The sequence below is a fragment of the Semicossyphus pulcher genome, unplaced genomic scaffold (assembly GCF_022749685.1).
Source record: "Semicossyphus pulcher isolate SPU_LCO1_2020_fin unplaced genomic scaffold, fSemPul1.0.p SCAF_3, whole genome shotgun sequence".
In the NCBI taxonomy this organism is placed as follows: Eukaryota; Metazoa; Chordata; class Actinopteri; order Labriformes; family Labridae; genus Semicossyphus; species Semicossyphus pulcher.
Window position 1 is genome coordinate 5,494,328 of NW_027211704.1, and position 26,619 is coordinate 5,520,946.

General features: G+C 41.1%; 1 protein-coding gene across 1 annotated transcript in view; it reads right to left on the reverse strand.

Moving 5' to 3' along the window:
* LOC138605325 (plexin-A2-like) overlaps positions 1–26,619 on the reverse strand; it is a 106,165-nt gene that overhangs the window by 77,728 nt on the left and 1,818 nt on the right. The window contains exon 2 of the mRNA XM_069677503.1: positions 23,415–23,597. Within this exon, the coding sequence (XP_069533604.1) occupies positions 23,415–23,597 (183 nt within the window). The remainder of the gene's footprint in view (positions 1–23,414; positions 23,598–26,619) is intronic.

Sequence of the window (26,619 nt, forward strand, 5' to 3'; positions counted from 1 at the left end):
TTTAAAACAGGGCTGACCAGGCAGGAGCCCTCTGGGAGTACAACAGGTCCTCAATCTCTGCTTAAGCCCCACAGCTCCATAATGAGAGTAAGGCGGGTTTAATTGGTTTTATAATGAGCCTGCTTGTAGGAAATGACACACACAAAGTTGCACACACACTCACCTACACACACACATGCAAACAAAGACGCATATGCTCCACTTGCACACAAACACACTCTGCACACAATCTTCTGTTGCTTGATCTCATTAAATTTGTGGTTGTACATTGTGTGCATGATCACTTGTTTAATCAATACATAATCATGGATTATAGCATATCAAGAACACAGGCAATAATCTGCATAGATTCCATACAATCCATGTGATATATGGCCATATTTTATCACTTGCCATTATGTCCGGAGAGATGCAGACAAGATTTAATATACCGTTACTTTCATTTTAACTAAGCTACATATAAAACCATGTTGTTATTATGATGATGCATTTATATTACGTTATACAGCTGTTGTGGATGCTTGATTCTGATTTGTCAATTACGTCATTCTGATATTTCTGTATAGCAGACCGCTGCTAAGACTAACAGACCTTTGGTAGGGATGCAGCTCTAATCAGAGCTGAGCAGAGGACTAATTGTAAGCATCTCAATCCACAGACATAAGTCAAGTTAGTTTAAGGTCAGGTTGCAGCTACTCCAGTCTAGGGCGGTTTGTGATACAGTAAAGTTCGTAATGCTTTTCGGTATCTGCCAGACACACCAGAAGAAGAATAACTTATAACAGATTTCACATGTATGAACTACAGCAAGACCAAAGCTGTGTCCCAATTCAGGGGCTGCATCCTTTTAAGGACGTATTGGAAGGCTGATTGCGTCACAGCGCCGCGTTGTAGGCTGTCACATTTCGAAGGCTCCTTCAGATGCGGCCGACATCCTTTACACGAAGCATCCTTCTCAGCCCAGTGTATCCTGAGATTCACTGCGCGCCAGTACAAACAAGATGTCGCACTTTTAAACGGCCCATGAATAGACTTTTAAATTTAAAAGTTTTGGTTTCAACTCAATCGAATAGCTAACGATACAAATGTTTAAAAATAATGAAAGGGCCCTTGAAACAAATTATTTTAAAAATAATTGGTTAAGTTATGTGACATTAGTTGAAAAAGCTAGTTAGCCAGCTGCCTACCTGTTGCTAGGCAACAGGAGGTGCATTTGGTGACACAAGGGTAAGGGCAGCTGGTGACACAAACAGGAAATCCTCCGTAGACCAGACCGTTTCATTTCAGTTCGGCCTTGGCTTTCTACACAGGCTACGAATGACTCCGTAGACCACGTCCTTCGTAGAATGCCGGCCCTGAATTGTGATGCGACTAAATGTCATCTTTACAGTGTGTTAACCAGGCCTCTCCCTCACCTCCACAGATATCCCAGTGATTGGACTGAACAGGGATCAGACACTCTAAAAGTCTCAGTGCACCTTCTGTATAATTTTATGTATGAAGCCACTTTTACTTGTGCTTTAATAAGATGGTGAGAATAATTTAATTCTAATTTCAGTGTCACTTCAGCTGCTGTTGACCCTGTGAGTAGATATTTCCACAGAGTGCTAACACTTTAACATTTAGCTGAAACACCTAATGCTTCTTGATTGCTTTTGCACTTAGCTATTTCAGTAAAAGAAAAGATATCTGATCCTCGTGAGAAGCATGGCACGACTGAGTGTAAATGGGCTCTTCTCTTTAAGTAGTCAGGACTTTCTTTAAGATCAGTATCGAGGTTACACATGTTCCAAAAGCCTCAGTAAACCGCCCTCTTAAATTCAAGCAGATTTCCCTTGTGTGGTCCGTGTCAAGTAACAGAAGAACCAAACTGGTTTAACATTAATACCACATGTTCCTGACCTCAGTGAGCTGCTCATTTTAGTCTCCCTTCCCAGCATCTCACAACTGACAAGGACACATATATTTAACCCATGAATAATATTTAAGCCAATAACCACAATATCCTTCCTGCTGCTGACATTCCCCTCGATGGATATAAACAACCCAGCTTAGTACGGCTTCCACAAACAGATATGCAACCTGAGCCCATGTGCTCTTAAGGAAAACAGCCTCTCTTTTTCTTGTGGCTGGCTTTTTGCATCTTAAAACCTCGGCCTCACTCTCATCCTGTGAGAGCCAAAGAAAACAAAAAATATCAGACTTCTAAGATGTCATTTGGCTCGAGCCCGGTTGGCTCCGTTGTAAAGCTGCCAGACCTTCCATGAGCAATACACTCACCCAAATGTCTCTCCTGTGAGTATTTACACGAGATTCATTTCAGCTGATGATTTTTCATCAAGGCGAGAGGAAGTAAACATGCTAATGTCCCTGAACCCCTGCTTTCCTGCTGCAGATTGGGGAGCCTGTGTGAGGACGATGATTACAATGTTTACGTGGCAACGTCTGTCCAATCTTTTAAAAAAAAGTGTGTCCATATGTGGCCAGCCGGTCTGTGCCCTCCACTCTCACTCCGCTAACCTAAACATATGGATGATGACCCAGGAGGCAACAGAGCACTCTGTTCAACCAATCTCATCCAATCTGCTGCTCTTGACAAGGTTTCATCTGTCCCTGAAGACCGGTCTGTCCCACTTGAACCAGTCACGAAATGGTTGGTTTATTCTGCAGCAAACTTGTCTTCTGCCCTGCCTCGTAGAAATAACGTTCATATACTACTAATCCCACATGCTAGGTTTTCTATCCTACCTGGCAAGTGGCAAAAAAGACAGTATAATGCTTACTTACAACATATTATATGTCTTTTAACCAAAAATAGGCGTTGTTGTCTACTCAAAATTACGAATGCATTGGTCAAAATGCATTTGTGATGCATGTTGTAGGCCAAAATAATAAGGGATAACTTGAGACATCAAGCTTCTTATTAAAAACGAAGTCCACACCTTTCACTATCCTTCATAAAGTGGTTTCATTGCCTGAACTGAACCACAGACAATGAGACAGTCCTGCACTTTGTTTGCTCTCATCTCGTGGGGGAACAGTGAATGTAATTTACAAAACATGTAATTAAAATAGTTGAACTACATTTTGCACAAGATGGTTGGTAGTTAAACTACATTCACATTCCATTAGCCCCCTTTTTCTATTGTCCTGAAAACGTTGAATGCATGTCCCAGCAATGTACTAACAAATGCTAAGAGAAGTTGTTGCATGTTTTTTAGAAGACACCCGGTAAACAGAGCAGTCCCTGGTTTCTTGAAAGCTGGAGTCTGACTGATAGAGACTGTATAAATCAGAGCTGACATTCCTCGCTCTTTCCCCTACTGGGATTTTTGGATAAGTTTGACCTTTAAACAAGTGGGCACTTTTTTGGCAATAAACCCAATTGAGTTGCTTTTTGTTCTGGCGTCGGATTTTGTTGAATCATAACTTCAAATCAAACGTACATTGTGGAATTTTTCTTTTAAAAGAGTTTGGATTCTCTTTCTTCCCCCTCTAAGGACTTTGCTGTAGTTACCAAAAACCTTGTCTGTTGACACAATCCCTGCAGCGCTTACATTATCACCACAATGTAATTAGAAAATCAGTGTAGTTATATACAAACATAATTTCCAGGAGACATTGTTTGCTTCTGTTGTCTTTAGTTTGACTTTTAGCTTGTTAAATGTCCTCTCGCATGCAAACATCTGATTTAAAGTTAAGTATTGTTTTTCATATAAAACCAGCAGAAGTAAAATTGGCAGGAAACCACACGGAAATCTTCCATTACACTGGAAAACAAGATGCACTTTCTGAAGTAAACCCAATTGTACTGTGTTGTTGCTGGAATGTGACGTTTTTTTATATCATATTATGTTATTATTCATCAAAACCCCTGTGCAATATCAGTTTGACCTTTTTTTAACAGAAGTTCAAGTAGTTTGAAGTCCTTTTTTTGAAGTAGATTTTGATGAACAAGCCAGGTTTCTCCCTCAGGTACTTTTGCTGTTTTTTAAAATCTTCCAGTGTGAAGTAACTGCTTTCAAAATAGCATCCCTAACCCCGCCACTATCCCCACGAAGCAGCCTGTAAGATACATGCAGTGTTTCAGTCCTTCTAAAAACATTGTCTGCTAACATAATCCAGGCATCGATTACATCGTCACCACAACGGAATTCGGAGAGCAGTTTAATGGTCTTTAGTCTTTTTGTGAAATTTTGCTTGAAATCGTGTCCTGTTGCGTGCAATCATCTGATTAAAGTAAAGTATTGCTTTTCATATTAAACCACCAAAAGTAAAGAAGTCACAATTTGGCAGGAAACAGCTCATAAATCTTCCATTACACTTTTAACCCAATTGAGTTGTATTGTTTTTTTGCTGGCAGGATATTTAGTTTAATTTCGTACCAGATGTGCATTTTTGATTTGATCTTTTTTCCTACACAGTAGTTTGTAGAGCTTTATTTTTCTAAGGAGAAAACTAGATTTTATCCTCGGGTAATTTTACTGTTCAAGTACCTGTCACCATCCATTTCCATGAATGCAGCGTGTTAGATTCATTTGGCGTTCTAAAAAACATTCCATGTCTATGACATAATCCAAGCCACAACGAAATAAGGAGAGAAGTTAAGTGTTTGCTTCTGCAGTCTTTTCTTGTTTTTCCTTTGATCTTTTGGGGGTTTTTTTTTACAAAGTAGTTTGAAGACTTTTGTCTAAGTAGATTTTAATAACCAAACTAGATTTTTTCCTTGGGTAGTTTTGCTGTTGATCAAGTTCTTCCTGTAACTGTTCAAGTACCTGGAAGTATCACTGTCGCCATCCATCCCCATGAACGCAGCGTGTTGGCGTTCTGTCCTTCTATAAACATTTTAACATAATCCAAGTGTTGATTACATTGTTACCACAATGAAATTAGGAGAGGTGTTTCATGTTTGCTTCTGCAGTCCTTTCGAGACATTTTGCTTGTTAAATGTCCTCTTGCATGCAAACATGAGATTCAGAGTAAAGTACTGTTTTTCATATACAACCAACAAAAGTAAAGAAGTCACAATTTGGCAGGAAACAGCTCATATATCTTCCATTACACTTTTAAACCCAATTGACCCAATTTTTGCTGGCATGATATTTAGTTTAATTTCATACCAGATGTGCATTTTTGATTTGATCTTTTTCTTACACAGTAGTTTGAAGACCTTTATTTTTCTACGGAGATTTTGATGACCAAACTAGATTTTATCCTAGAGTCATTTTACTGTTCAAGTACCTGTCACCATCCATCTCCATGAATGCAGTGTGTTAGATTCATTTGGCGTTCTGTCCTTCTAAATAACATTCCATGTCTATGACATAATCCAAGCCACAACGAAATAAGGAGAGAAGTTAAGTGTTTGCTTCTGCAGTCTTTTCTTGTTTTTCTTTTGATTTTTTGGGGATTTTTTTTACAAAGTTTGAAGACTTTTGTCTAAGTAGATTTTAATAACCAAACTAGATTTTTTTCCCTGGGCAGTTTTGCTGTTGATCATCCCCATGAATGCAGCGTTGGCGTTCTGTCCTTCTAAAAACATTTTAACATAATCCAAGTGTTGATTACATTGTTACCACAATGAAATTAGGAGAGGTGTTTAGTGTTTGCTTCTGCAGTCCTTTCGTGACATTTTGCTTGTGAAATGTCCTCTTGCATGCAAACATTACATTCAGAGTATTGTTTTTCATATAAAACCAACAAAAGTAAAGAAGTCACAATTTGGCAGGAAACAGCTCATAAATCTTCCTTTACATTTAAACCAAGTTGAGTTGTTTTGTTTTTGCTGGCATGATATTTAGTTTAATTTCGAACCACACGTGCATTATGAATAGTTTGAAGGCCTGTCTCTAAGTGACTTTGATAACTAAACTAGATTTTTTCCTTGGCTAGTTTTGCTGTTGATCAAGTTCTTCGTAACTGTTTAAGTACCTGGAAGTCTCTCAAAGTCACCTCAACAAAACTGCTGCCATCCATCCATATGAATGCAGCGTGATAGATACATTTGGCGTTTCTGTCCTTCTAAAAAACGTTGTCTTTTGACATCCAAGCATCGATTACAATGAAATTAGAAGGGCAGTTTAGAGTTTGCTTCTTCAGTCTTTTCGTGACATTTTGCTTGTTAAATGTCCTTCTGCATGCAAACATGAGATTCACAGTAGAGTATTGTTTTTCATGTAAAACCACCAAAAGTAAAGAAGGCACCCTTTGGCAGGGAACCTCACATAAATCTCCCATTACACTGGAAAAGGGGCCCAGAATGAAAAGACACGCAACACTGGATCTGAAGTAGACGTACACAGACTGTAAGAAAGACTTGGCACAGACTCGACTCAATATTGTGACACGGAGCACAGAGCGACATAAGGGCCAGACAACTGGCCACCTTTAGGGTTGAGTGGATGTGCATATGGTCCGATGGTGGACGACAGCCGAGGAGAGCGGGCATTGATTAGCCCATACATCCATCACGGCTCTGTGAATGCTAATGAGACGACGCTCAGGATGAAGCGGCGGGTCACTGAGGTGGAGATGTGTATTACAGGACACGACTAATCATTCAGCCATCACATTAACTGCAGTCACAAAGAGAGGCGTATTGATTGCAGCCAGTAGATGCGCTCTGTGTTGGCAAGTGCACGTATCTAAACGCGATTACCAACTGGGTTGGAAGGGAGGTTGCGGTGTGTGCGTGCTCGTGTATGTGTGTGTTTTTGTGAGTTATTGTTGAAAGCTTTGCAGTTTCAGCAGCCAAATTCTCAGCTCACTCTTAACCTTCAGCTGCGTGGCGAGCGTCCAAGTCTTCATACCACAACTTCTACAACTTCACCACAGTCTCCTCTCCGTCTCTGCATGCTCACATCTCGTCTCTCTCCTTGAGGACACGGTTTCCTGTTCTCCGTTTCCTGTCCTCCTCCAGACGCCCCCAGTCCCTCCAATCGTTCCCATTGTTTGTCAGGTTTCCCATGGCCCACCAACAAAAGCAGTGGGAGAAGGACAGTGGAACAATTCATGTCCGGCGTATGGTCTTTATTTTCCTGACCGCAGCGCAGTCACGGTCCTCTCGTGTGTTTCAATTTGTGTGACAGAGCGGGGGAAAGAAAAGGACGAGAGGTTGAAGACAGAGGGAGGGAGGGATGGAGCTACCAAGGCTGTAACTATAGGACTTTGACTTTTAATGTGTGTATATTTTATACTAGAATTGCTACTTTACTAAAATTACTAAACACAAAAGTGATCTGAGCATTTGTACCTTCAGTCATATGACAGCATGCATTAGTGATAGGTGTGTCAGTTTAGTGTGGGCGTGTGAGAATGCAGTCACTGTTGCTCAGCCGTAATTGTTTCTAGATTTCTTCTCTACTTTTCCCAAGAAGCTAGCTTTAGCTTTGAGCTCAAACTGAGGAGGAAGTAGCATCTAAAATGACCTGATAGCTTCTTTATGAGAGACCAGTTAGAATACTTTCATATGGATTTTACATTTCAGCATTATATTTTTGTTTTAGTTTCGCAGCATGTTTTTGTTTACTACAACAAATATTACTCCATGGTTTGGTTCCCTTTTCTGTAGTCAAGCAGTTTTTGCCATTTTGGGGTTAATGCATTTCACACATGTTCATAAATGTTTTTGTTGCGCATTGGACATATTAGCAATGTTTTTAAAAGTAATCCAATCATAGGATGCAAGAAAGACTTAAAGTGATCATCTCGAAGATTTTCTTGTAAATAAATGTCTGTTAAGTCACTATCTAATATCTAATGGTGATTGAGCCTATGGCCCACTGATGAAAGCCTTTGTATTTACAGTATTACAGACTGGGTGTCTGTGGCGACTTTCACTGAAAAAATCACAAGCGGCGCCCAGTTAGTGACGCGTTTTCCATCAGCCAGCAGTGGTTGGTCTGCCAGAGAGGGTAGGCGGAGCTAAGCAGCTGCTTTTCCGGTCTCTGCGAGTGTTGCAAGTAAACAGTAATCTACTATTGCTGAACAAACAAAGAAAAGATGGATGACTACAGATACAACTTCAACAAGAAGTGAAAATCCAAAGAAGAAGAAACAAATTGGACGCTCAGATGAAGCAAACAGTCTGAAAAGGAAAGCGACCGTCAGCCAGGAAAATCAAGAGTTACAACTGGAGCCAACTGTGGACGTCCGGTTAAACTGGGGTGAATTGGGGTAAAGTGTCCTCCCGCAATTACCCTTTAATTAGTTTTCATTTTAATATTTTATATAGTTAGCTTAAAGCTAATTTCCATCTGCAGTCCCTTTCCAAAAAACATTGTAGATGTGCTTAGTCTTTAATTTGCAAGTTCTGGATTTCGATTAAAAAGTTTCACATTATTTTCACATAATCAGAATATCAATTTAATCTCCTGTTTGTGTTTATTTGAGGCTTGTAAATAACCTATGCAAACATAACAGATCCATCTTAGATTTCATCTTATTTATTAAAGGAATTATATGCAAATAATGAATGAACAGTCTTCACATTCTAGCAGTTACAGAATTCCAGTGTTAATAAAAGTGCTGACAGGAAAAGCAGACAGATTCACTCCTTTACGCTTTATCGCAAAATCACCTCTGTTAAAGACCACTTACTCTTTCAGGCGCACTCAGACGTCTAACAGCGATCCGCTCCGAACACTTTTACCCTCAGGTCCAGTTTGCATTTCGCAGTTATGAAAATCCTTTCAATTTAGCCTCAAACACACCTTTGCTGCCTCGTCTGAAACTCCATTCTCATCATTTCAATCACCTAATCTCTCCTTCCTGGCCCTCCTTAGAAACCGTGACTTTGAAAAGTCCAACTCATTTAGCCGTTCACCGGAGAATTTCCCCACCCGGTCAACTCTCAATAAGCCATAATGAATCCGCTATTTGCTCAGGAGAGTATTTGACTAAGGCTTTATTTGCCTTGAGCTTAACATTTTCAACCATTTCCAGGGAAAAAGTGCAGCTACTGAAGAAATGTGCTGGTTGGCCTTTATCTCCTTCACCTCTGTCATTTAACATTGTCTGCATCCTCTGAATTATATTTACCCGCAGCGAGCTTGTTCACTTCTAATGACTGAACTTTAAAGGCACCAGTCTCGCTCAATAACGGTAGTTAGGCAGCTGCAGGGATCAGATGTTTGATGCTCGAGTTAAAGGACAGTTTCTCTGCTACCCTTCAGAGTTTCCTCTCCTATTTCTGAGCTCAGATCATTTAATGATTTAATCATAAATAAAATATGTCTACGTTCTTCTGAGAAAGGTATGACATCATTGATTTCCCTACAAAACACAGTTAAATCTTGTTATTGAGTTGCACAGTCCACATCCTAACACATTCACTCTGTCAGGGAAGCATCCGGCTCCGCACTGTATGCCATTGTAGTCCTTCCGAGTATTACTGCGCTCTTCAGAAACATTTCCTCAGAAAATCAATTCCACTCAGCACCTGTTATGTGTTTGAGGCTGCCACAGGGTAAGCAAAAGGTATACTGTCACTCGACTGTGTGTTTGCTGCTTACTTACTGGCCAGGCTACAGTGGGAGAGAGACTGAAATCTGCTGTCATTCCAACAGGAAGTAAAATGGAACATAAAACCGGAGGAAATGTGTTTGTGTCCCTTTGGATTTTAGCAATAAATAACACATTTATCATGAGCTATAGAGATATACAAACATAATACCAATATACAGTACACGCAATATGCAATATCAAGAGAAGAGGTCCCGACATTGTCCAGACTTTTCCTTTCACACTTCACACCAAACATCGGGAGAGAAACCCTCTCAGAAGTCAGGCGATATATTTTTTTGTTTTGTGATATTTGTTGTCATTTTAAAAAATACAGGAAATTAAACGTGCGGGCTGCAGTTGCGTTTTATACTGTATATTGCTTTTACTGTCTTTGCTATTTAGTTTTAACATGTAAAGTGTCTTTGAGTATTTCTTAAAGCGCTATATAAAATAAATGTATTATTATACAATCTACCGTTTCTAACGGTGTTCAAACATATGTTTAATCAGCATGATCAGCTCGGTAACTTTTGGAAACGAAAGCTCACCGTCTCCTGCTTCCTGTCGACACACGCGTCCTCACAACGTGTGTGCGCAGGCGTAGTCGGAAAAGCAAACACTCCGAGGCCGGTCCACTCCGTTACAAGCCCGTATATGTAGCCACAAACTTAACGAGCGCCGGGACGAGGTGCGGCCGATAACGGAAACCACACACTAAAAAGCCGGCACGCATAACTAAAAGCCTCCCTCAATCGTACCCATTATCTGTAACGGCAGCAGCTCCCATGAAGCTCTACACTAATGTGATGTCAGACGGACTTTTGTTGTAGATTTGTGATGGAGTAAATGGCAAGTACTCCTTTTTCACCAGGCAGCACTACAGTATCAGCTTGGCGTGTTGCAGTTAATTTGTCACAATTGCACGTCCTGCGATGTGACGATTGCACATGTGCGCATCGCAGTTGCACTGGTTAATGGATTCATTGTGCAGCCCTACTCAGAAGTGTTCTCAACTGCTGGCAGTATAGTTTAGTTTAGTTGAGGCCAGGCACCAGGGTGCAGAAGGAGGACTCTTTGTAATGATGTCTTGTTTGCATTGATATCAATACAAGTATAAGGACGCATTTAGGATATTAATGAGACAGTGGAAAGCAATATAAAGGTAACTGAGGCGAGAAGAGAGAATGAATGAAGCAGCTACACTAATTGCAATGTTGTGAATACGACGCTCGCTCGCTGTGCACGGTCCGGACTAGTACCTGCCGCCTTCACACATCGGCTCACCTGAACACAGACTTTGTACAAGAGGGGGAGCAGTTTTAACGTCCGTTAAAAGTCCAGTTCAACTGATTTAAAGATTTGCGTTCTCACATGCTGCCCCTTTGTGTAATACGAGTATAATATCAGGAGTGTAGTGCATGTGTGAAAGGGGCTGAAAGCATACATAGTAAATACTGGGCTGACTGCACTTATGTGGCACCTTTCTAGTCTTTCATCCATGCAAAGGGCTGTACACCACATGTCACAGTCACCTCGTTCACAAACACATTCATACACTGATGGCGGAGGCTGCTATATAAGGTGCCAAACTGCCAATCAGGACCTAATGCACACACATTCACACTACGATGGCTACGCTTTCAGGAGCAATTTGTGCTGCAGTGTCAATTTGGCGTTTGCTACGACATGCAGACTGCAGGAGCCGGGGATCAAGCCGCTGATAGTCAGATAAGTAGACAACCTGCTCTACTTCTGAGGCTCTGTATGAAACTTATACTGGATCCTGGCAGCACATTAATAGAGCCCCACAGTTTGAGGTCAGAATCTGTGTCCAGACTAATTTCTTCTGCAGACATAAAAGGGGAATTTCCTTTCCTACATTATGGGGTTACCAGCCAGATCAGATGCCCATCATCACGAATAACATGCAGATGCAATGCAGCAATGGAAATACAATCTCGGGACTGTTCGAACTGTGATTGGTGAGCTTGGACTGTTTGTGTTTTTTGGTGCTGATAGAAACGGAGGAGAGTGAAGACAATGTGGACAAGTTAAATAAAGTAATCAGTTGCTTTTAAGTAAACTGTTTCCACTGCCAACCCGGCTCTTTCTCTCTGTCATCATCGCTCTTCATCACAATGAATGAAAGAATTCAACCACAGCGATCGCATGGCAATCGATTTCTGTTCAGTAATTGCAGGAGATGAGACTTCCCAAGGTTGCTCTAATGCACAAAGTGGATGAAGGACAGTAAACAAGATTATTGTTGGAGTATAATTATAGCTTGTTGCGGCCTCGTAATGTTCATCTTTTTGTAGTGGAGCCAATAACAGGTTAATGCTGATGCTCAACAACAAAGCAAAAGCAAACCGAAGAGGTACAGGAGGCTCATCGTTGACCCCTTTTATCAAGTGAATGCTGCAGTTTAATCGTAGCACCAGTCTATTTGGTTCAGTATAAAACAAGGGCCAAAAACACTGCTGATGAGGTTAAAAGCTCAGCAGCCACATGTCTGCTTCAGAATTTAAACATTATGCAATTAATGTTTGGAGCATTTTATATTTATATTTGTAGAAATTATCTTTACATTCTGAAATCAGTCAATAAATCAACCGAATGCCTACAAAGACAACGATCCTGTTTGCTGTTGGAAGTTTGTTATTCATTCATCCAATCGGTTCATTCGGCACGCATGAAATCAGATGGCCTACTTGCCTGTCAACCTGCATGTGGACGTAGTTGTTGCTAAAGCTAGTGAGCTAAGATACAGTAGGCTAGCAGGGAACGTTCCCATACCATTGGCTAACATTACCTACAAGTTCTACGTTTGAAAGAAAACGTTTTAATCTAATATCCAAAGAACGTTTTGAGGATGTTTATCGTTTCAAATAAAGTTCCTGTAACGTTAAAACTTCAGGATGTTATTGAGGCCTGTGACGTCAGAACGCCTTTTATAAAACATTTGCTCAACGTTACATAAAAACAAAGGTAGAACATGCTCACTGCAACATTCTGAGGATCTTTTCAGGATGTTGGTACGGGCTCAACTATCAGAACGTGTTTATAAAATGTTCCTGAAATGTGATTTGAACATTCTCACTGCAACTTTCTGAAGATGTTCTCAGAGAACGTTCTCCTGCTATTAAAAGGAACATTCTGGGAACCAAATAAAAACATCCTTCTCAAAACATTACCAGAACATCGCACAGAACATTCTCAGAACGTTCTTGGAACAAACAGATCCCAGCTGGGTAGCTCCATACAGTTCGCTATGACAACAATGTGATGGCCTCCTCTCCCTCTGCTCTTTTGTGGACTCCAGCAGTAATCAGTCGCTGCTTGTTCATTTTCTTCAGTTGAATACGTTCATGTAGCCTACTCTTGCTGATTTCTCCACAGTTGCCTGCCCCAGCTTTAAACCATAAGGTAGCGTGTGTTGGCTGAGCTGTTACACACATATTATTAAAGGCCAATCTGACAATGCTGTTGTCAGCGACTAATTAGGAAAGTTCAGCCTGAGTATTTGGTGTTTAATATGTGTCTGTGCTTGTACCAACCTCACCTCTTCTCTCTTAACTTAATTAAGTCATGTGCTGTATGAGCATTTATGTTCCTCTCAGTATGTTTTCAAGTATCTCAGGCGCTGCTGTCTGGTTTATACGAAAGCCTTCAGTCTTCGTCCAGCTCGCGCAGAGAAGAGCAACAACACCAAATTCAGATGCACATTATTGTTGCAGTTAAAGCCTAAAATCTTAACACACAGTCCTGTCAAGAAATTACATTATATTCAACTAAATTGCTTTAACGAGTGTTTATTTTGGCAGCTATTTTAGATTTAGTCTTAGTCTTTAGACGAAAATGCTTATTAGTTTTAATCACATTTTAGATAGATAGATAGATAGATAGATAGATAGATCAAGGAATCCAGTAGCTTACAAGACCTATGAAATCACACATCTGTCAACCCGACCCCCCATCCCACTTAAGCCTGTAACAAAACAATAAAATAAGAGACAGAAATACAAATACAGGCTATTGGAAAAAGGCGATTCAAATTACAAATATACACTGCAACACTGAGTAGTGGCTGTATTGAGGTGTTGCAAATGTAAACTTGATGATTAGTGCAAAAACAGTATGGTGCAGATGTGCATAAAAATGTATTACCATAAACAAATAACTGAGCATAAAAGTAATGAGCAGAGTTAGACACGACTTCTAGCTTGTCATTACTTTTAGTCAAAAGTTTCCTCTTTTAAAATAATTCAATTAGCCTGGGACAGGTGTTAAAAAACTGCTATCAAGGTGACCAAATGTTTGAATCTGTAAAGCACCTTCACTCTCTTTTCACTTTTACTTGAGTGATATAAGATTCCTTACCGAGGATAATCTAGCCTGGACTCTCCCAACGATTCTTCCCACCTAATTTGTTGCCACAGAGCATCTCTCCGTCTCCTGTTACTACAGTGCATTGTTTTAAATAAATAAAGTGTGTCCATCTGCTTTTATAAATGACCAAGCCTGTTTTGCGTAGATGCCGTCATGTTGTTGCATCTTCACCCGTATGGCTGAGTCAGATCCAGAGGGATCTGCAAACGCCCCTGAACCACTTCAGTCAGTTACAGGAATGCATTGCTTGTTTGACAGATTAGACGCACAGTGGGGGAAATATCATGGCCAAACAAAACAAAACATACGTGTCGTCGGAGATTTTATCATCAAAGATCTGTTTTTAGCTCATCGTCTCGTCTTCCTCATGGAAAGAGGGGTGTTGATGAACATTTATCGCCATAGTTTTCGTTAACGAACTAACACTGTAATTTAACAATATACAAATGTACGATCCAGGAGGCGGGGTTGTTACAGACTGTACTGACTGAAATGCAGATTTTGCACTCAGTAGCATTTTGCTAACTAGCTGAAATTTTACCATCAGTGCTGCTAAAAGTTGCCTCTATCTTTGCCTCCTGCCATGAGACTAGAATAGACTTCAATAATGATCAGGGAGAGATAATGGCTTTTACCTGGATTCACCTCGTTAGCGAACGTCATGCAGACGGTAAAAGCCCTTTTGTATTCTAACCACAGGGGCATATAACTCAGCAAAAATCAACCACCAAAGGCAACACAGCTGTGGCAGGTGATGATGGAAGTGTCCTGTTGTATCAGGAACAGGAGTAGCCTCATCAGGACACAGTGATGGAAACATCCATATGCTGCAGGAGCCTGGATGGGGAGACTGCTGGTTATCCCTGTGACCTTTCACCCCTGTTACACCCTTCCTCTGGCAGGCGTGACCTTTGGGACGACCCCGCTGCCGGAGTGATCCGCTGATGGCATTTATTGTCATGCCCCATTTCCTCCCGGCCTGTCCATTTGGGGGTGATGGAATAGGATTCGAGAGGTGACCCGTGCTCCTCGCAGGCTCCTGGGAGTCTGAATCACGGCTGCACACTCCGTCAGTGTAATGGCAAACTCTGGCCTTTAGACACTCGGCACTTAAAGGAGTAATGATGGATTTCTCGCTCGCCTCATCCAAACTTGCTGCTCACTTCCTCAGGACACAAGACAAAAGGTTTCTGCTCTGTGTTTCTCAAGGTCTACCTTTTCTATTTCGTCTTTAATCTGCCCCTAGGGCTGCAAGTAACGATTATTTTCAATATGCTGAAAAATACTTGTCGCCTGTCGTTTCCCAAAGCCTAAAGTAAGCTCTTCAAGTTATATATGTAAGGTATAATGTATAGTGAGCAGGTTGCTATCGTGGAATGGAACCCCAACTGTGTCAGTTTTCTGTCTCGTCACTGTCAGAGTCTTTCGTTTCTTTTCCATTCACCGTCCCGTACTGTGTTCTATTTAATGTTTACTTCATGTGCTGTCTTCAGTGTCGTAGATCTCTCTGTCGTAGCTTCAGTTTGTGTCCCTTTTAACCTTTATTGCTTTCTCTCCGCTATTATGTCTCTTTTCTTTTTTTCTTTCTATAAACAGGCCAACGTCAAATTTAACAGACTTCTTTCGGCAGATTGATATGATTACAGTTAGTCCTCCGGATTGAGATTACAGCCGCATCCCTAGCAACAGTCTGTTCTTCATAGCAACGTCTGCTATCGAGAAATAACAGACCTCAGAATGTTGTAACTAACCAATCAGAATCAAGTATTTAACACAGCCGTATAATAAATTCCGATACCCTTTTTTCTTTCGTGATACACATTCGGATACCTAGACTTGAGTATTGGCTGAGTACCCCTCAGTAGAGCAATAAAAAACATACATATTATGAGTGGAAAAACACTGACTGCTAACTATCACCAATAGTACACTCTCTGCTAGCACCTCTTCGTTTATATTTGTTGTTGTCACATGATTATTTACCTGAAACCAGTTTATTTTTGGGGCTTATTGGTTAGGGCTGGGCGATATGGCCAAAATCCTATATTATGATATACGATTTTTCATTTCTCGATAACGATATATATCATGTCTTCTTGTAAATTAACAAATAATTAGTCCACATGGTAAAGCCTATTTCTGGATCATCCTGTGTGAATTAAATACTTGACAAATACAAAGTAATGAGTTTCCCTTTTCTGCATGTTTATGTCCATGTTAATAAACAGCACCTCCCTCTATGGTTTGCTCCAGGTTCACTCCCAGGTGCGAGGATTAGAACGTAAAGCATTGTCAAAATAATTGCAGTGAAGCAGTTCAGCTGCTGGTTTAGTGACATCACCATAGAGACGATATAGAAAAACACATACGTGAGACATTTTCATACTGTTTTAACAATATTGTCATATTGCCCAGCCCTATTATTAGTTATGGTATCGGATTAATGCATTGATTCACGTCCTTGCCCATAGCCGATAACACATTTTGGGCCTTATTGGACGCCAATACCAAATGGGGTTTCTGTATTTGAATAACTCTCCTTCAAATTTGCCTCTTTTGTCAAAAAAACAGTTCAAAACCCAAATACTCCTCATTTACTGTCATAAATAACAAAGGATAGAAGCTGGAAACTGCAAATGTTTGACATTTTTACTTGAAAAACAACCAAATGATTTATCGAGATATTTGGCTTCTTTGATTGCTTAATCAATAAATGGTTGCAGCTCTATCTGTCACTCTCTTTTTTTCTCTCTGTCTCTGTACCTCTGTCTCTGTTGTTTCTTCCCTCTGTAGTGCCTCTGTCCTTGTCTCACACAGGCTGTCTCAATTCCTTTTTTTCTCTCTGTGTTGTGTTTTTCCCCAATGGCTCTTCCAATGAAAGAGCTGCAGTGATGCTATCTGTGCTACCAATCTGGACGTGTGTGTGTGTGTGTTTGGGTGTGTTTGGGTGCTGTGTGTCAGACAGATTGCTCCTCATAAGACTGAAGCCCCCAGGCTAATGTCACAACAGTCCTCTCACACATTTCCTCAGTCGGTCGCTCGCTGTACGACTGTGCAGGAAGCAGAGCCTGCGGTGCTACCGAGTCAATCCGGTTAGATCAAAGCCGGAGCCGTATAGGAACTTGATTATAATATATCATTACAGTATGCATTTGAAAGGAAACATGATGGACAATGAGCTAAATCAACTTCATGAACCTCTCGGAAAGAGGTCAGCGTATGTCTGTGGGGGTCGTGCAGTGGTGAAAAAATCATCAGGAAGTGGACGTTACATTCCCATAGACGCCTCTTTTCTGTACATCAGTTTGGTTTTACTGGAGCGCTCTTTTATTGGCTGCCTTTGCTTTTGGGAGCTCCCAAGAAACAGCATTTAGCCAGGGTGCGATGCAGAGTGTTGTGTGTTGCATGTTCTCGTAGGCTCACAATAAGTCATCCCGTCACTTTTTGAATACGTCAGCAAAACCACAACCTAGCAAATTATCCTATTATCCTTATCGTGTCCATAACCCCCTTCAAAAACGTGGCATCGGCCTGAGGATGAGAGTTGCAGCACCCAGGGCCGCCGCATTGAGGACTGTAACCTCAGTACATGGGCCGCCGATTTAACCACCGAGCTATCTCGGCACCTGGGGTCTGTATTCTGATATCATGATATCATTGTAGGAGACGTACGAATGATAAATCAGACAGGCATGCCATAGAGCATTGAGAGGTTAGCATTGTTTAAATGAAGTGCTGTCCTTCTGTTAAAGAGGATCTGTCCCCTGTCTTCTTTCTAAAGGTCAGAATGGGCCGACAATCTGACACACATGTCCACTTTTCTCTGCATTTCTCCACTTGTCAAGTCGTGAGAAAGTAGTGGAGAGCTGAAATAATTAGCGTAAACTTCGATGTATAAGAAGTCCTTTTAATTACATTTTTTTCATCTAAAACGTGGGCTGCATCCTATACACCGGTGCGACCAATATATGTATAAGTGGCGATGTCACATCTCCGCATTAAACTGTTTCCGGGTCCAAGCTGCTACAACGTCTCGTATCCACAGTTCTCTGTGTTTTAAGAGAGGAAAACTAACTTGATTGTTGCTAACGCTTCGTCACGGACATGCACCGCCATGATCGCCATTGCAGCCGCAACCCTCACTACAATCAACGTTATTGTAGGCTGCCAGCTACCGCTAGCTACATGGACGGATTAGCATGACCACGGAGCCCTGGGAACAAACTCGCCAAGGGACCAATACAAATGCAAAAAGGTGCGTGTACCCTCACCAAGCACAAGAATTTGGTAGCACAATAGCATGTGGCAACCCATAACCTGCGCTGCATTAGCGCACCCCCATCCCCCTGCTAAAAGTATCACAATCACATTCCACCTGTTTGTTGTTGAATAATATCGAAATTGAGGGTCATGTGCCCATTTTGCCCATGTGGTAATCCGTCTATGGCTAGCTGCCGCATTGGTAGCTAGTAGGATTGCAAACTCGACATGGCGAAAACAGATGGTAGGCTATAATTAGTGTGTTTTCTGAAATAGTGTTGAAATAACTTGTATACACGTTTTTATAAATAAATAACTATAGAAAACCTTTTTTCCCCCTCTGGGATACCCCCAAAACAGACTGCGTCTTATATTCTGGGGCGTCTTATATTCTAGATTTTACGGTAGTGGATTGGTCAATTGACTGAATATTACCAAACAAACTAGTTTATTTCAATCACTGCCTGAACTTTACTCGTGTCATAACTCTGTATTTATCCCATCACTGAAACTGCAATCAGGCTTAACAGCAGAAAAAGGCTGAAAACCATCTAAATGAGATTGTCAGTTTAAAACCCTGAGAGATGAGGTTTAACAAAAGGAAACATAGCTAGATTTGAAATATAGAGCATTAACATTGAAGGATAAAACTGGTAATATTCTGTGTATTTTCTTCTAAACCCAATACTGAGACCAACACTAACTATGTTTTCAGTCAATCTCTTAATGCGTTTGGAATTCCCCAGCTGGTCTGAGGCACTCAGCCTCTTTTGTTCCCTCTGACTTAAATCTTTTAAAAAAGGGTCGTGAAAAAAGAGGTCGAGAGAATACTTTCATTTTATAAAGCTAAGTGATTTCCTTAAACAGCTGGTCCCGGCAGGTTTTCAGACATGTCACCAAAAGTGCATTTTTTGGGGATTATTTTCAGCTGCAGATGTGGTGCGGTGAAGAAACAAGGCAGCAGAACGGCGAATGTGTGGATGACTCAAAATAAACAGTGTGTGTGCAGCAGTGTGGCTCATTCATGTGTTTTTTAATAGTTTAAGGACAACAGTGGAGCTCTGTGGCACAGAGGGATGAGCCATGTTTTGGCTCGAGGCGATATTACTGGTATGAACTTATTTTTGGCTTCAGTGTTTTTTGCTTGGATTTGTTCAGACACATCTGTTAGATAGTGGCTAATTTTAAGAAGCCACGTGGAGCTTTTTTTGTTTGTTTTTTGTACATTTTTACTCCTAGATCTGTAAAACATAGATCCATAAGGGCCTGTGTCCACTAACGGTGTCTTTTGGGCTAGCAGCACCCACGACCTCTATTTGAGAGCACTTCTCACCGTCGCTTACAGTTGCTAGGTTACGAAAGTTTTCTGGTGGCACTTCCGTTTTCCCCTCGGTAGTGATCATTAAGTCTGTTTTAAATCACTCTGTATGATTAATATTTGCTTTTATTCAAGGACATTTTACGAAGAAAACGTAAGAACAATGGAAAAGAATCGTGTCTTGGCGTTAGCAGCAGCTCTAAACCTGGAAATTGTAGCCTCGATAAAACGAAAGGATAGGCTTCTCCTCCGCCAGTTGATATCTGAAATCCCACCTCTTCTTGATTTTGATTGGTCGGTGAGGGAGACGTGACATTGCCGAGCGCGTTGGTGTTCCAAAAGTTGAACTATTTTCAACTGTGAGGGCATTTTTGCTCTGAGGATGCTGAAGTGCACTGGTTTTGTAAAGAAAACAGCTGCTGCCAGTGAAAAAAACGCCATTAGTGGACACAGGCCCTAAATATTAGATCTTAGATCTTTTGACTTTTAATATGTCATGAGTTTCTAGTTTAGTTCTGGTTTTGTCTTGTATTTCGGTGTTCAGTTATTGTTTCTTGTTTTACCATGTCAATTTGTCTACTCTCATGAGTTTTCATCGTTTAGTTTTGTATTTAGTTTATTCTGTGTTCTTGTCAGTAGTTAGTCTTGTTTAGTTAAGTATTTCACTTGTGTCTTTTTGATTAGATCATTTCCTGTTTTACTTTGTCACCTTGTCTCTCGTGTTGGTCCACTTCCTGCCTTTGTGTTTCCTGCTTGTTGATTCTGTGCCCTCCCCTGCTTGTTTTCACCTGCCCCTTGATTGTCTCACCTGTGTCTGATTAGCCTCACCTCCTAAATTTATTTAGTCTTTGTGCTCCCCTGTCTCGTTGCCAGTTCATTGTCGTCATTCTTGTGGAGTTGAGTCTATGTCTGTGATTTTGTTCCTCGTACTACTTTGGATTATCTTCGTGCCTCCCCTGATTTCCTCGTGGCTCCTCGTTCCCTTGGACTTCCTGTTTCCTGGTTTTGTTTGTAAGTTTTTTGCTGTCTCTTCTGATTTTCCTTTTTTGTCTTTTGTTGGAGCTTAGATTTTGTTTGTGCATGTTTGCCTTTTATTTAATTAAACCGTATATCTAAGTCTGCTTCTGGGTCCTCACCTTTTTGGTTTAATCTGAAACCTTGACATAATATCCACAAAAGAAAAACCAGAGAAGAGGAAAACCAATATTAGACTTTTAAATGATGAAAACACAAATGAACTTGTTACAAGAGTAAATTATTTGTAGTGTTTTTTGTTCCTCATGTGGTGAAATCTTTATGCAAGTGATTTAAAGCTTCCTACAAGATATAAAGGCCACTTATAAGTCTAATGGAGTTTGTTAACACGTCCAAATTTATGTCAAGCACTCAGATATAATGTTCGTGAAGTGCTCCTTTAAGTACTTCTCATTGCTAAAAGCTATTCAAACCACAAATCCACCTGGACAGTGTTAAACAAGAGGCACTAGAGCTGCATAATGTCCTGACACTGATACAGCGCACACAAAGGAGCTGAAGGAGCAGAAGGAACAGACCTGTGCTTCAGTTTTGACTCAAGTAGTCACGGCTGGAAATTTACATCCATTTTGTCCTCGTCTGAGAGCGTCGGAGTAACGGCGGGCGCACGTAGATTCAGTCCAGCACCTTTTATTCAGCTGCATAATGTGCCACCATAATCACGGTGATACATTAAAGCCAGCCAGTTATGCTAATGGGGCCATTAATTGATCCGATTATTGCATTAATTAGTGTTAATGGATTAAAGGTCATTAAATGTGCCGTGGAGGTGAGACGCAAAAACAGCTGCAGGTGATGTATCTGTGTGTTGTATTTCTCATAGACAAATTATGTTACGCTGAGTTGTTGGCAGGGACCTTTAAAGTGATGTACGACATTAAAGGGACAGTCCACCTTTTGTCCACATGAAGAACGGTCGTCTCCGGTGGCTTTTAAGGAGCTTTGATGAATGAAGGTACGAATTCCTGGGGGTGCAATTTGGCAGCCACTTTCGGATTTCTTAGACAGCATCTGACAAAAAACCCTCTCTAAGTTGCATTATGGGAAATGTAGGTTTAGGCATTTTTGTAAGTTGACTCCTAAGAACGAAAAGTCAGGATATCTCTGCTTCTGCTGCATCGATTTTGACTATTCTTTTTGTAGTCTTTCCCCACATCCTTTATCGGGATGCAGAACTGAAACTCTTCAGCTCATCTATTATTTTTTAGTTGTCAGATTTTCACACTCATCTTTTTTGCATTAAATATATTTCCTCCTGCCTCATCAGGTCAAGGTTTCAGGTCTGACCTATATCTTCATACGAGGTACAAAGAGCACATCACAAGATGCTAACAAGCATGTAAAATTCATGTTAAGCACATTAACATTTCATACATTTGCACGACCTTATGAAAACACTGAATAGCCCTTTTCTTACATTCAGCCTGGCCAGGTGCTCAGCTGTAGTAGCTGTGGTGAGGATCTGAGTGGACGTTAGATTCCTATAGATGCAATCAGTTTACATCTGGAGCGCACTTTGATTGGCTGCCTTTGTTTTTGGGAGCTCCTAAGAAACAGCATATCACCAGGGTGCGATGCAGAGTGTTGTGCGTTGCATGTTCTCGCAGGCTCACAATAAGTCATCCCGTCACTTTTTGAATATGTCAGCAAAACCACAACCTAACAAACAGTTCATTATCCTAATCGTGTCCATAACCCCATTGAAAAACCTTCAGGAGACTTCACATGTAAGTCTAACTTGGACTTCTAATGAGAAATTATTTTTCTGTATGCTTTAAATTGAATTTACGAAGACACACTTATAGTTCTTCTATAGCTTCTTGTAACTCTTTTTGGCCTTTTATGCCTTTACTTATAGAGAGGACAGTGGATAGTGTCAGAAACAGGGGAAGAGAGAGCAGGGGATGACACGTGGCATCGGCCTGAGGATGGGAGTTGAACCCAGGGCCGCTGCATTGAGGACTGTAGCCTCAGTATATGGGCCGCCGATTTAACCGAGCTATTCCGGCACCCAGGGTCTGTATTCTGATATCATGATATCATTGTGGGAGACGTACGAATGATAAATCAGATAGGCATGCCATAGAGCATTGTTTAAATGAAGTGCTGTCCTTCTGTTAAAGAGGATCTGCCCCCTGTCATCTTTCTAAAGGTCAGTGTTTTTCACTTTAATCATAAATTTGTCGATTAAAGAGTTAGCACAAGTTTCATAAACCTCTTCCATGCATTTGAACCATCTTTCTTTCCCCCTCTAACTCGAGCTATCTAGGTTAGGAATATCTCGTTGTGGAATAGTTGACAATACTGGAAAATTCATGCGAACAGCCCCTCAAGTTGGAACAACAATTCGGAAAGTCGATATGCAACTTGACAAATTTGACATACCACACATAAACATGGTGAATGAAAATAGTTTGTGGCTTCATGGTTATTTATTCCCAATTTTATGCTCACATGTAACTCGTTATATGATCTTAGATTGAGACCACAGCTGCTGTCCACGTAGAGTGACCTATAAAGCTTCTTTGTAGCGTTCCTGTCACTTCTTAATTACCGAAAGGCTTGTGAAAGTTGGAAGAATGAGTTCCAAGCCAACCGAGACGCATGTAAATGAAGGGTGGTAACTTTCCATTTCTAATCCCGCCTGCGTAGGTCGGACTGGTTGTTTGTTGGGGGCACAATCTCACACCTATTTGAATCGATCTACAAACTCTGGCCAGCAATTCTCAAGACTCAAATGGGTCACTGTTAGCAGCCTGAAGAAATCACTGTTACTTTTTGAGTAGAAAAGTGATGTTATTTGTCATCAGGAGGATCTGGATGCATCACAAGGAGAAGACCATCCCTGAAAAAGGCCAATCAAGCCTGTCTTTCTCAACAGTGCCCGTTAGTGTTTTACTGCTCTCACCTTCTTCAGCCGTCCGCTCTTGGTCCCCAGAAAGACGACACTGTGTCCGTTGTAGACGTAGGAGGTGACAGAGGTCAGCCTGTCCCTGCTCTCCGTGTACATCGTACGACCCGACACCAGCTGGGAACCCCCGAGGGGCTGGTTGATATCCAGGCCGCAGAAGTGATCATCAATGGGAACAGGCTGCATGGAGAGAGGGAGAGAAGATTGTGAAGACAGAAAGGGTTTTTTTTAGGAGATATGGGAGAGAAAAAGGGAGAAGAGGTTTCAGGAGGGAGGGACAGAAAAGGGGAGAGAGTGAAAGGAAGGAGGAGTGAGGATGACAGATAATAGGAGGTGAGGTGGAGGTAACGAGGGAGCGTAAGTGGGAGCCGCAGAAATGACTGATATCACAGTAGACACATGCGAATATGAGAGGAGAACTCAAGCTGACTCCTGGTAAGCGTAACATGCATTAAGCACATGATTTCCAGGCTGAAAGATGGTTACTTCAAAAGGGTTTGGGCTGCTGAATTTACCAACAAGCCTCGGAGCAGGCGAAATTTTGCGGTAGCAGACTAATTGCGGATGGCAAACACGAGAAAGGAGATGTGTTTTGCGCCCGTTTCTGTGATTTTTTTCCATCGCTTGATCTGACATCACACAAACACGCAGCACAAGAGATGTCAGGGTTTGATTAGGCATCAAAGAGAGCAGCATGCTAAGCAGTCCTGTTACATTTGCTAACATGAACCTCAAACCTGTGCTAATTGCTTGTCATTCAGTGTATAAATCTACCTTTTTAGGGCAGCTAATTTCTCCTTTCACATCGTCTACTTCTTATGCACACATTCGTCCTCACTGTGGTTCCTCTTTCATCAACATTTACTGAATGTGATCAAATATCTCAACCCCACCCTGCTCTAAAAAGAGCCAGTTTCTTTTAGGCTAATAGGATGACAAGTATTCAGCGCTTCTCTGCTGAGCCTCAGTATCGTACACATATTTGTTTCACATTTGAATATTTACGCCAGCCTGAAATTCTTTCATGTAATTCTATGATAACACCTTGGAAAAGAGCGTCTTTCGAACAAACATTCAACTGAGAATAAAACCTTCTGATACATTTTTGGGATTTCTGTTGGATAGATTGTCACAAAAAATGGTGCAGATATCCCTAAAAAATTCATCTAGCAACACAAGCAGCAAAAACTTGGTAATCAGTCTTCTCAGGTTTTGGGTTTGGGTTAGGGTTAAACTTCCGAAGCTGATGCTAAACAATGCTAATTACTAGCATTCCTCATTAGCTTCCTCATATGTTCAGTGCAAATTATCAAATGTTAGCATTCTAACACTCTTAACTAAGATTGTCAGCAATTATACTTGCTAAATGGCATTAAAATATAATTCATATTAATTTATAGGGTAAATATAATAAATCTGTTAGTGTGTAAGTTATTACGTTTTGGATTTTATTTAGAATTTTAGTGTTATATTGCCTTTTGTAAGTCTTCTTATATCTCTTTGTTGTTTTACTTTTATTTGCATTTGTGAAAGACTCACTGTCTTTGTGGCTCTTCAATAGCTGTGTCCCATTTCAAAGGTCGCATCCTTCAAAGGACGTCTTTGAAGGCTGACTGCGTCACATCGGCACGTTGAAGGCTGTCCCATTTGGAAAGTTCCTTCGAATGCGTCCTCCTTTTCCTCGGGCAATGACGGATCCATTGTACCGCAAAATTCATTGGGCGCCAATTCAAACAAGATGGCCGGCTCTCAAGCTGCCGAGGAATACACTTTTAAATGAACTCAATCGAATAGCGAGCGGTACAAAAAAAAAACCAAAAAGAGGCCTTTAAACGTTAAATTATCTTTAAAATAATAGGTTAAGCTGCGTGACGTTAGTTATGTTAGCTAGTTATCCAGCTAGCTACCTGTTGCTAGGCCACAAGAGCGGTTCTATATGACGCAAGGGTAAGAGTGAGAACAGCTGGTGACGCAAACAGGAAATCCTCCGTAGACAAGACCGTCTGATTTCAGTTCGGCCTTAGCGTCTGCGCAGGCTACGAATGACTCATCTTCCGTAGACCGCGTCCTTCGAAGGATGCAGCCCCTGAATTGAGACGCAGCTAATGATATCTCAAGCTATGAGTAGTTGGCATTTGCATTGTGAACATGTTACCATGATGATGTTAGCATTAAGCTAAAAGCACCTCTGTGACTAAGTGTAGCCACAGAGCTGCCATCAAGTCTTTTCTTGTGACTCCTGTAATTTGCATTTCATAACTAGTCAGACATTTACATTCGATTAAAATAAAACCATATCAGTCCTTTTCCGTCTTTATCTGAAGATAAGCACTTCTGAAGTCTTGACACAAGAAAGAAAATATCTGAGATGTTATTGGCCTCACAAAGCCATATCTGTGTGCTTGACTGTTGATGTTTCACTGAGTAATTAATCATTCAACCTAATGACATCTTAACAAAGCTGAACCACTGCGTTTCATTTACAGTTGATTTTAGATATAGAGCCCTTTGGTGAGCTGCAGAGTGAGAGTTAATTATTGAATTATTATGTCTCTGTCCTCCTTCAGCTGCTTTTATGAATAACATTACATCGTATTTGTTTGATTGCACGGCGGTATCAAAGTACATGTTGGGAACCACTACAGCAAAGGAAGTGATGTACATCTTTGTTTTCACGGTTCGCTTTCAACTTGCCTCCATAAAAGCAGCTCATTATGCTGAATTATAGCTTTCACGAAGGAAGAGACTTGGACATTTACAAGAAAGCCTTTTTCTTAAGATCAAGAACAGGTCTCGGAGGGTTCAAATACTGCTGACAGCGACAACGCTACACGGGAGGAGATGAGGAGGGAGAGAGGGAGGGAAAGGGGAGGAGAAGAAGGCGGGAGTCGGTGCCCAAACCCCTGAATGAAATCAAAGCTCTGCACAAGACTCCTCTGATTAGCATTGTGGAATTAATCTCCTCCAGCTCTTCTGCTCTTGTGGGATCCTGAAAACCTGAATGGTCTTCAGCCCAGCTCTGGCAGCCTGCCTATCACCTAATAGGGCTGCAAACATGGACGATCAGAGCGCCAACTTTCAGCAAGTGTAATTCAAAGCTGCTCGACAGTATGTGCGCTTCATGTACGGTCTGAATAAGTTAATAAGTCTTTACGTGATCAAACAAGCAGCATAGCAAAAATGCACATATTCCTTATCCCTC